The sequence below is a fragment of the Panulirus ornatus genome, chromosome 3 (assembly GCF_036320965.1).
Source record: "Panulirus ornatus isolate Po-2019 chromosome 3, ASM3632096v1, whole genome shotgun sequence".
In the NCBI taxonomy this organism is placed as follows: Eukaryota; Metazoa; Arthropoda; class Malacostraca; order Decapoda; family Palinuridae; genus Panulirus; species Panulirus ornatus.
This window is the reverse complement of record NC_092226.1, coordinates 72269470-72282137: the sequence shown is the minus strand read 5'-3', so window position 1 is coordinate 72282137 and position 12668 is coordinate 72269470. Positions and strand designations below refer to the sequence as shown.

General features: G+C 37.5%; 1 protein-coding gene across 1 annotated transcript in view; it reads right to left on the bottom strand.

Moving 5' to 3' along the window:
* Wdr62 (WD repeat domain 62) overlaps window positions 1-12668 on the bottom strand; it is a 256762-nt gene that overhangs the window by 43017 nt on the left and 201077 nt on the right. The window contains 4 exon segments of the mRNA XM_071689470.1: window positions 2950-3123; window positions 5412-5605; window positions 5871-5999; window positions 6189-6260. Coding sequence (XP_071545571.1) covers window positions 2950-3123; window positions 5412-5605; window positions 5871-5999; window positions 6189-6260 — 569 coding nt within the window.

Sequence of the window (12668 nt, the reverse complement as noted above, 5' to 3'; positions counted from 1 at the left end):
GCCATGTACACTCCCAAGTAACTTAAATACCTAGCTCCCTCTAAGTTCTCTCCATTCAAACTCATACTTCAATTACCCTGTCTTTTTCCATTACTAAACCTAATAACCTGATTTTTATTCACATTTACTTTCAACCTTCTTCTTTACCACACTCTTCCAAATTCAGACATCAGTTTCAGCAGCTTCTTACTTTTATCAGCCACCAGTGCTGTCACTGAAACAACAAATTACTTAGCTCTCAGGCCTCCCCATTCCCAACAGACTGAAGCCTGGCTCCTCTCTCCAAGACTCTCACATTCACCTCCATCCACCATCCCATCCATAAACAAATCAAAAAGCTATGGTAACATGAGACACCCCTGCTACAGATCCACCTTCACTTGAAAGTACTTATCCAATTCTCTATTCACACACATCACTTACTCTCTTGATAGAAACTTCACTTATTCTAACAGCTTTTCTCCCTTCCACTCAGCATTTCTATCAACCCTATCATATCCTTTCTCCACATCCACACATGTGAAATACAAATCCTTGTTTTTCTAAGTGTTTCTCGCATATTTTTCACAACCACTCCTGAAGCTACATTGCTCCTCCCTAATTTGAAGCTCTGTGCATGCCACAATCCCTGTCACCACTCTCTCAGTCAAATTACCAGATACACTCAACAAACTCATATCTCAGCAATCTGAACATTCACTTTTGCCCCCCTTGCCTTTATAGTGGCATTATAAAGTAATTCTATCAATCCTTGGGCACTTCACCATAAGCCATATGTACATTAAAAACCTAACTAACCAACTAAAAACACGTTCATCTCCTTTCTTGAGAAATTCAACTACAATCCTATCCATTCCAACTACCATGCCATGTTTCATCTAATGAGAGGCTTTCATCACCTGTTCTCTTTTCATAAAACCACTTTCCATGACTCTCTCACTTTGAATACCTATGTAATTACGTTAAATATATACATTTTCTTTTCATTTTCTTTTATACTTGACTGCCATTTCCTGCATTAGCAAAGCAGCACCAGAAACTGACAAAGAAAGGCTACCTCCACTCACACCGTTTCTGTAGCTGCCATGTGTAGAGGATCAAAACCACAGTTTACTATCCACAACCAGGCCCCACAGACCTCTCCACAGTTTCCCACGGAAGCTTCACATGACCTGGCTCAGTCAAATGACAGCACATTGACCTCTGTATACCACCATTCCTTCCAATCAACTCTATCCTGTGCAAGCCTTTCACCCTCCTCCATGTTCAGGCCCCAATTACTTAAAATCTTTTTCATTTCATCCTTCCATCTCCAATTTGGTCTCCCATTCTCCATGTTCCCTCCACTTCTATTCATAGATCCTATACGTCAACCTTTCTTTGCTCATTCCCTCCAAGTGTCCAAACCCCTTCAGCACATCCTTTTCAGCTCCCTCTATAACTCTCTTTTTATTACCAAACCTCTTGTCTTACCCTCTCATACTTACTCAATCAAACCACCTCACACCACATACTGCCCTCAAACATTTCATTTCAAACACACACATCCTCCTCGGCAGTCTTATCTATAGCCAATGCTTCACATCGATATAATATTCCAACACACACATCCTCCTCGGCAGTCTTATCTATAGCCAATGCTTCACATCCATATAATAATGTTGGGATTGCTATACCATCAAACAACCACTTCTACCCTTCCAGATAGCAATCTCTCCACACATTCTTCAGTGCTCCCATATATCATATTTATGTATATATATATATATGTGTATTTTCATGTACACATATGTGCATGTAATTCAGCAGCGGATCGAACTATGGTAGTGGAAGTGAGTCACAGGGTGGGGGAGGGGGTGAAGGTTCTGGGAGCGTTGAAGAATGTGTGGAAGGTGAGAACATTATCTTGGAAAGCAAAAATGGGTATGTTTGAAGGAATAGTGGTTCCAACAATGTTATATGGTTGCGAGGCATGGGTTATAGATAGGGTTGTGCGGAGGAGGTTGGATGTGTTGGAAATGAGATGTTTGAGGACAATATGTGGTGTGAGGTGGGTTGATCGAGTAAGTAATGAAAGGGTAAGAGAGATGTGTGGTAATAAAAAGAAAGTGGTTGAGAGAGCAGAAGAGGGTGTATTGAAATGGTTTGGTCACATGAAGAGAATGAGTGAGGAAAGATTGACAAAGAGGATATATGTGTCAGAGGTGGAGGGAACCAGGAGAAGTAGGAGACCAAATTGGGGGTGGAAGGATGGAGTGAAAATGATTTTGAAGGCAGCAAGTATGATTATGTACATGTGTATATATGTACATGTCTGTATGTACATGTATGTATACATTGAAATGTATAGGTATGTATATATGCATGTGTGGGTGTGTATGTATATACATGTGTCTGTGGGTAGGTCGGGCCATTCTTTCGTCTGTTTCCTTGCGCTACCTTGCTAACACGGGAGACAGCGACAAAGTATAATAATAATAATAAATGTGCAAGTGGGTGGATGGGCCATACTTCGTCTCTTTCATGGTACTTCCTTGCTGATGTGGGAAACGACAATCAAGTAAAGTAAATGAATACATGTAAATACTTTGGGAAGGGGAGAAAGAATTCTGCCTATGTATCTCCAGCATGTCATAGAAGGCACCTAAGAGGAGTGTATATCCTACCCTCCTGTATTACTCCAGATTTTTGAGACCCCCTTTATATATACCACGTAAGATCCATTCTGCACCTGAAAAAGTGACATGGACTTATGAAACTTTACCTATACTTTGTGCTTACTAGTTATCAAGTAATTACTTTTCGTTTTCCTCTTCATATTCCACTTAGTGCTTCAAATTCAATGTACATAACCATTAAATTTTTTTCCCCTTTAAAGAAAGTTGTATTCTGGATTAAAGCACAACTGTAAGACTTTTAAGACATAATAAAAATTCATTCAAAGCATACCTGTAATCAGGTTCCTCTGCCTCATTAGCATTCTGATCGAAAATGGCTTCATTGGCTGGCCTGAAGTCTTCATTGTCAACAGACTGTTTAACTGGTTTTCTCTTTTCTTTGGCAGATCTTTCTGCTTGCTGTGCTAATCGAGCTGTCATTGTTTGAGTCATGTCATGAGGCATTCTAAAAAAGAAATTATTTTTAATATAATAACCATCTAGCTTCTGTAAACAAAATAATCCAGATATAATAAATAACCATGATAACGTATGATCATCTGAATACCTGGAAGCACTGGCATCAGAATAACAGTACAGAAAAAAAAAACCATTAAGATGTCCATAAACACAGCTTTTTTTTTTTCATTTGTGAAAAAATAAATGAAACAGACCTGTAAATTTACCCTGCGGACCAAAACAAGAAAGTCTTACACAGAGAGAAATCCATTCCAAATACTATGGGGAATTACAGGGGAATAAAGCCCCAGTTCACTTATTCATAATGATAAACAGTACCCAAAAAACAAATGATAAATATTCTCTTCTCCCAGTATCAATTGAATGCAATCAATCAAAATTCATCAGAAAATGTAAATAGAACACAATTAATATTACCACCCTAATACAGGATAAAAAAAAGGGCAACAAATTCATCAAACATTATCAGAACACTTAGGAAAAAAGATCAATAAAGCTTTTGCAAAATGAAGTATCACAAGAAACTAATTTTAGGGGTACAATTGAGAACAACAATTTATGAAGCACAAACAATCATAGATCATAAGACATATCTATCAAGGAAGATTACAAAAAAATCTGGACTTAACCCTTAATCTATACCTATTCCAAAATACATAAAAGGATGCAAGTACTGAAGTCAAGATGATAACTACCATTTCAAAGCTAAGCTTAAATAACATGGATACTATAGAGTGCTTCAGGTATATGGTAGCATATTAGAAGGGATGATGGTTCACGCTGAGGTTATCTGTCAGAAAGGAATAATTCTTCTTTCATAGGAGAGAGAGAGAGAGAGAGAGAGAGAGAGAGAGAGAGAGAGAGAGAGAGAGAGAGAGAGAGAGAGAGAGAGAGAGAGAGAGAGAGAGAGAGAGAGAGAGCAGCCATTTTGGAAAAAGGTACAAAAAGTGTGAGACAAAGGCAGGGATTAATTTCAGTTCCTCAAATGTCTGCAGACTCATTTCTTAGGCGTGGAAAGGTTACAAGAAAATACACAGTCAGGTGATGGATGAAAATTCCACAGATTCATTGGACAAGGAAAAACAGGGGTATAGTGATCCATCAACATGTGGCTGGTCTCCACGCAAAAACTAAGAGAAGCAATTGCATGATGCATGCTATGGGTCCAAGTCTTTGGGGCTGAGTCAATACAAAGAGAAGTAGCCAAAATAACACCAACAGAACAGAAAGACAAAAGCATGATCACAGCAGACAGTGATGGACGGTCGAAAAGAAGTGAAAGCATTCAAGTTAATAAGGTGGAAGGCTTTGATTTCAGTCTGACTGACAGAGAGATGAAAGAGGAGCTATACCAGATGTACAAACAGTACTATTATCCATAATATGATGAATAATACCTACAAATGCAGAACAGCAAATCACAGGGAGACTAAACGTAGCACCAGTACAACACCCCTAGTCTTTTGGAAACAGATTTTATGATGTTCAACATATGAGGTACCCAAGGCAGGAAATGCTTATAAATAACATGCAAATGCTACTGAAGGGCTAAACTGCACTGCACTAAAACATAATGGTATGATAAGTGTGATCATTAGAAAGAGATATAGGAATATAGTGAATTTTTGCACTGCTGAAATTAACTGTATTACTGTTTCTCCATTTAGTACAAATCAACTTAGGAAGTGCATTTAGTGGGAAAAAAGCATCATAGTGAAAATGAAACAGAGTACAATGACATCATCAACTGCTAGTGTATGGATGAACTGGGATGGAGGTGAAAGAAAATTAATAATTGTGAAAAGAAATAGGTTAAGTGATGTCACTAATTATGGTGAAAAGTAGGTTAAGTGATAAGTCAAAACCATGGACAACACTGCTGACAGGGTTCTTAATCTTATCTGGTAAATGAAGAGGACAGTGATGTAAATAGGACTTTGGTATCTACCATTGGACTTGGCAGAAGTTGGAATCATGAGTGCTGGAGTCATATGGGAGAAGACGAGGAAGTGTGAGTGTTTTACTGGAGTGTGGCAACTGAGGGTATAATCAAGGGACATAGTCTTGGGCGTAAATGAAAATGGAGAAATGTTTGTCAAAATGCATGCTGGAAGGAGAATGGTGACTAAAAACTCTTGGTTTAAGAAAAGGTATGGATATGAGTATGCTCCAGGATATGAGGTGCAGAACCCTAAATCTGCACTAATTATAAGAATTACAAAAATGAGCATCAAAATAACTAGAAAGTTATTGCAACTTTCAAGAAAAACTCACCTCCACAAAAAGATGCAACCATCACCAGAAACAGTAATAAGATGTCTTCCATCACTTGTGAAACGGAGCCCAGTAACTAGTTCAGAATGACCAAACATAGTTGCCATACATTCCCCGGAGTAGTAATCGTATATGCACATATTCTTATCTGTACAACTAGTTGCAGCATAGATACCACTCTGATCAAGGATAACCTGCAATATTAACAGATACAAGGAGATCCTTACTTCATCTTATCAAATGAGAAGAATTAACAGTCATAATAAGTAAAAATTTTCTAACACTCAGGGACCTTTTGATAAAAACAGTTAGCTAATTTCTGAGCACATGTCTGCTCAGTAAGTGCAGAGTGACCTTAAACAGAAAAAGTCGCACTGTTTTAAATGATGTACTGATCAGAGCAGGCAATTCACCAATATAATAAAACTGACAGTAATATATGATCAATAATTCACTTACCTTAATTAAGGTTCCATCATCACCAATAGAACCTTTGAAAGTTTTGGAATGTTTACCAGTATTAACATTATATACACGAATATTTCGATCCTGGCATGCAGTTAGGACATGTCGCTGACCATGGTCAACCTGAAAAATATATTGTTTTGCTTGATAATGCTTATGCTCCAATAATACCTTAAAACCTAAATATCCATCATACTTATAAAACAAGATTTAAGAATTTATGTCAGACAAGGGATTTAGCCTCATTTCTGTTATCTTAAATATTCCATGTAAATTAAAGTGATCAAAACTGTTCATTAAGAAGTCACCAACCTCCATATCATATAATGTTGTTTTCCCAGCAACATTGTGGCCTCGGGAAAACCAAACTTCATTCTGTGGAGTCTGAAATATTACACAGAGAAGAGTTACAGCACAGACCTGAAATAACTGCCACCTCCAAAGTACAATTCAAATAATCATTATGGGATAAGCAAAATATCTAAAACAAAATGTAACTATTCTATCAAAAGGCTCAAGCTAAAGCACTGTGTTTTATAGTTATGGAAACAAAAACTCTGTCTCATATCAGTGAACGATGAGCTTTCACAGCCAATTCTCATGTCACGTAATGAATTTAATGCTGATGGACTAGGTACACCAAATTATTGAAACGTTGGCCATGTGCATCCAATGATTTGTATGTGCACCGTGTAGTGATCAGATAAAATCATTATCGAGTGGGGAAAATTCACAGCATACACATCAGACAATAATGCAGACACCCCATTTTCACATTTAAACCAATAAAACAAGCTAATTCAGACACCCCATTTTCACATTTAAACCAATAAAACAAGCTAATTCTATTTCTTTTAGCTAATTTCCGGCCTTAGCCAGCAAGCATCAGGACCCAAATAACAACCTCATTTGCATGCATCCAATCTCTGGCAGTCATGTGTAAGGCACAGAAACTAGGGCTAACCACCTACCAGCAAACTCCACAGACAACTCCTTGGTTTGTCTTTACTACTTCATCTGGTCTAGTTCATCTCACTTACAGCAAATCACCCTTTACTATGCTTGAATCCATACTGCTGCACCACAATCAAATGCTCATGCATGCCACCAATCTCTCAATCACAACTCTTCCAACCATTTAATCAAGTATACTTAGCATACTTATAACTTAGTAGTCTGAGTATTCATTTGTCTCTCCTGCCCTTTACATGGAAACTATGCATGTACTTTGCCAATCTCTGATGCCCTGCCTTGGGCCACACAAATGTTAAACAGCATGACCAACTAATCAATGACACTAGCATATCCTTTCTTTAGAAATGCAACAGCAATTTCATCCACTCCTGCCTAATTGCCACACTTCATCCTATATAGTCTTTTCATGCCCTCCTCTCTTTTCTTTCTGTAACATCTGCCATGACTCTCTCACTTCACTTGCTACCCTAACATTCAGCATTCCTTCAAAATACTCTCTCCATCTCTGTTTCATATATTCTATGCATGTCACCAATTCTCCATCTGCTTTTCTCTTTAGAAAGTCTTGCCCCATATGTTTTTTGTACTCTTCACACTATTCATTTTCTTATCCCTTTCTCCTGTACTTCTCCAAGTTACATGCACTCCTTTTCTTTTCTCTCTCACTAGCAATTCAACTTCCTCATCTGTCACATAATACCCATCTTGATACCTTAACATCCCACCTTCTGCATGCCACCCACATCACCTGCACATTCAAAGACTGCACCTCTGAAATCCTTCCACTCCTCTTTCACTTCCCTTGTTTCTTAAACTCTCATTGTATGTCATTCTTCACTCAATCTCCCTTAATATCGCAGTGCATAGGCCTTATATTCCTAACTAAATCACTTTCACAACTTCCCTCACACATACAGTATGTCACCAAAAACTTTTACATTTTCTTCCATCACAAACAATTGAATACTTTCATACAAAGCTCCACTACTCATGCAAAAAAAGTGGGCAAAAAGGGCAGGCACAGAACAGATGAGATTCATTTACCCTCTTTCTGTCTAGTGATCCCTGAGGTGACAGGAGAAGAAAAATAACAAATTAGATAGGTGAAAAATGCTACAGTAATGTCATCATCCTCTATCAAATGGACCACAGAGAACTAGGAAAGGGACAAAAGAAAATCAATGATAATATTGCCGATGATGATATACACAAATAGTGATGATCAGAACATATAGTAATAATCATTATCATTATTCATTTATTTAATTTTTTCTATTATACTTTGTCGCTGTCTCCCATGTTAGCAAGGTAGCGCAAGGAAACAGACGAAAGAATGGCCCAGCCCACCCACGTACACATGTATATACATACATATATAAAAATATATATATATATTTTTTTTTGTCTTTTCCTAGCACCACCTTGCGCTTGCATGCCATTTCACGTATGGCGGGGCGGCAACGGGAGTATAATAATAGTAATAATAATAATAACAATAATAATAATATAAAAATAATTATAATAATAATAATAATAATAACAACAATATAATAATAATCTTTTTCTTTCAAACTATTCGCCATTTCCCGCATTAGCGAGGTAGCGTTAAGAACAGAGGACTGGGCCTTTGAGGGAATACCCTCACCTGGCCCAATTCTCTGTTCCTTCTTTTGGAAAAAAAAGAAAAAAAAAAAAGAAAAAAAAAAAATAGATTATAATAATAATAATAATAATAATAACAATAATAATAATAATAATGACAAAGTTTTAAATCCTGCAATTCTCAGGTTTGCAAAGTCATATTCAACAAGGGAAAATCATTAGCTTTTAATGATATCAAGCAACCTTGTGGAATAACAAAAACTCCCAAGGCAAACTTGTCATGCTTACTTCAAATGACTGTACAGTATCCTCCCAAACCTGAACACTCTGAATGCCAAATCCTCTAGAACCCAAATGTTTCTAAAACCTGGGATTTGGGCTTTTTCTGGGTCAGAGGAGAACAAAAATTATACCATACCCGGCAGTGGTCATTTGGTCTTAGTGCAATTATTGGTGGACAATTTTTCTCCTACAACCAGGAATATGTACGAAACCTTGACCAAACAGCCTGAGTTTCAGAAGATACAGTCTGCATTTAGGATGATATAAATTTTTGTCCCAAAACTCAGAATACATTCCAATTCTGACATCTTTACATACTTATCAGTCTGAGTTTGAGAGGATACACCATAAAAAAATGCAAGAAAAATTGGCACAAGAACAATAACAAATAAACTGAAAACAAATAAAAAAAAGTGGAAGGGGAACACTATTTACCTAACTTTATTAATCTATTTATATACAAAATCAAGTTGTTCCATCCCAAACTGAAAACAAGACATTGCATGCACAACTTTCTAAAACATTTCAGCTAACAAACAACACCACATTTCTATGTGGCAAAGACCCGAATGTTATGCTCAACATACCTAGGAGAATATGCACGTTGACTAAACCTGCCTTCAGCCAGCTTGAGATTGGGGTTGGACCCCAAATCTTTAGAATTAATTTCCGTATGAAGTGCATGCTTGTGTGCACTTGATCTAACCCATGTAAATGGGACTTAATAATATTAGATTTAACTATCAACAAATGAATGTCATTGACAAGATAAATGAAGGTGTACTATGCATGAAAATTTCATCAAACTTAAACAATGAGGTAAATGGCAAGGAAACAGTAAAAGATAACCAAACACAAGGAAAAATTCTGCATTCAAATGTCAAAAATAGCAATCTTGAAAGATACTATAGTATGGGATTTGAATGCGCCAAACCACAAAATGGTCTTCTATGTAAACACAACCAAAAATTTTACACCAATTACAGAGAGATCTTTCATGTTCTGTGAGCTTTTTCTTTTCATACTTGTTCCCCATTTCCTGCCTAAGTAAGACAACACCAAGAACAAACAAAAAACAGCCACATCAGCTTATATCTACTCTCTAGCTGCCAAGTATAATGTAGTGAAACAACAGCCTCTGTCTGCAGCCAAGCCCCCACACTATTCAATGGTTTTCCCTAATCGTTTCATATGCCCTGGGTTAGCCCACTGTTAACACATCATTCCCATGTACATATCACTCCTATTCACTCTATCTATATCTCTAATGCCTGTTCCCTTCTGGAACTCCCTTAAGGGGGTGGCCACAGCAATACTCTCCATAACTAGTAAACTCCAGTGCCACTTCTTAGCCTTTAATACATCACCCTTAACAGGCCACTGGGAGAGCTCTCAGCAATTCTAGTGCAGTATTGCAGAGACTTCTAATTAATGTTCCTACTAACTACTACTACCTAATACTCCAGCCTTATGTTCCTATTCACTATCATATGCATACCTCTCACATTCCTAAATGTTCAGACCACAATAAGTCAAAGCCTCTTTCATTAAATCCTTCTCTTATCCTCAGAACAAATAACATCAGCAACAATGTATAAAGACCTTACAGAGAAAGTGATGAAGTGAAATCATCTCATAAGATTTGGGTGACATCATGTATGAGAAACCAGAATTCAGGGAACATACTGTGAAGAGAGCACTACTGAACTAACTACTGAGTGGCATGACACTACATGAGACAGGAAACTACTGATGAAAATATTTTATGTAAATGTTCAAAATATAATTGAATATTGCTGTCTCATATGGTCACCAACTTAAGAAGTATTTTACAAGCTGAATAAGGGACTGGAACATATGAACTACCCTGAAAGACTGAAAGAACAAGAAGTAGGAAGAAGACATATGATGATCTAAGCTTGGCAAAAACAGAAGGTGAAAAGGAAATCATACTGAACCTAACAGCTTCTCATCAAGGAAGACAAAGAATTAAAATGTCTGGCAGAATGCCATGGAACTTTCTGAAAATATAACAAACAACAATACATTTCAGCACTACTGAACTAAGTACTGAGTGGCATGACACTAATGAGATAGAAAACTACTGATGAAAATATATAATGTACAAAATATAACTGAATACTGCTGTCTCATATGGTCACCAACTTCAGAAGTATCTTACAAGCCAAATAAAGGGACTGGAACATATGAACTACCCTGAAAGACTGAAAGAATGAGATCTAAAAAGAAAAAGACATATGATAATCTAAGCTTGGCAACAAACAGAAGGTGAAAAGGAAATCATACTGAACCCAACAGCCTCTCAACAAGGAGGATAAAGAGTTAAAATGCCTGGCAGAATGCCATGGAACTTTCTGAAAATATAACAAACAACAATACATTTCAGCCCAGTAAGGAAGCTTGAGCGACTATTTAATACACTACTGGGAGAGATATGAAACATGCATGGAACAAATACAGAAACATTTAAAAGAAAACAACTTGTGGTTCATATTAGTTCTTGATGAACTCAGATTCTATAATCAGTTTAAAAGCATTGCAGATATAAGGAATAGTATTTTCAATAAAGCATATAAGAGAGTCGAGTGAAATGGTACATGGGATATGTTAAGGATAATGGGGTAGGGGAGACAACTGCTGCATGGGGTGAAAGCCTTTTACAGAGCAGAAAATACATATATCAGAGTGGATGGAGAGTTGAGCAAAAGTTTTGGTATACATGTGGATATGAGACAGGGCTCTGTGATGTCACCATGGCTTTTTAACATATACATGGATGGAGCGATAAGAAAGATGAAAGCAAAACTGGGGAAAGGAGTGCTAAGATGGAGTATGATGGTGAGGTATTGTGGCCAGTGACTTGCCTGTTGCAGATGATACCATGTTGTCTACTGAGAGAAAAAGGGGAGTTGCAGAAGGCTGTAAGTGTGTTTTATGATGTGGGTAAGAATATATAAATGCATAATGGGTATCCCAGTAAAAGTAATATAATGGTGTATGAGAGTAAACAGAATGAAAGTATGGATTTTGCAAAACCATATATAGTGAGAGAATGAAGTATACTAAACTGTGTTACTGATAAGAGGAGAGAAAGACTAGAGGAGGTGAGGGAATTCAAGTATTTGGGAGCTATCTTGGGTAAGCTTGGTGATATGGAAGGAAAAATAAAGGAAAGCAGTTGAGGGTAAAAGAGTCATTGGGTCCCTTAACAGAATATTCAAGGGTGGAGGTCAAGTATGGAAATGAAGACAGGATTAAGGGATAGCATAGACCTCGTGGCCCTGACCTATGCAGCCAAAACAAGGACATGGGATGAGTCACAAGAGGTCAGGAATCCTAGCTATGGAAATGAGTTATTTGAGAGGAGCAAGTGGTATGACTAGATGGAATGAAGAAAGTAATGTGGGGGTGTATGATAGATTTGGTATGGCAGGGAATGCAAAGGGAATGAATTGTACAGTGGTCGAGAGGGTGAAGCTACGTTTTACCGTAACACTCTACCACTTAAAGGTGGTTTGGGCATACTGAAAGAATGTAAGATGGAGTTTATGAGGATAGTGCATGACATTATGAATAATGGGGGTGCAGGACCCCAAGACTTATATTCATATAACACTTCTGGGACAGTAGTGCCCTCTCCCATACAATCATCCATTTCAGCCCCCATGACTCTACATGCTGCCATGTCCACTTCCAGATACCTAGAGTACTTCACTCTCTCTTGATCCTCCCCATTCAAACATTTAAACTGCCCTGCTCTTTTAATGTCAACTCTCAATTTCCTCCTTTCACACTTTCCTAGATTTATACACCAGCTTCAACAGTTTCTCTCTGGAATCTGCCAACAAAGCCATGTGATCTGCAAAAAGCAAATGACCAATCTTCCAAGCCCTCTAGTTCAAGCATACTGTA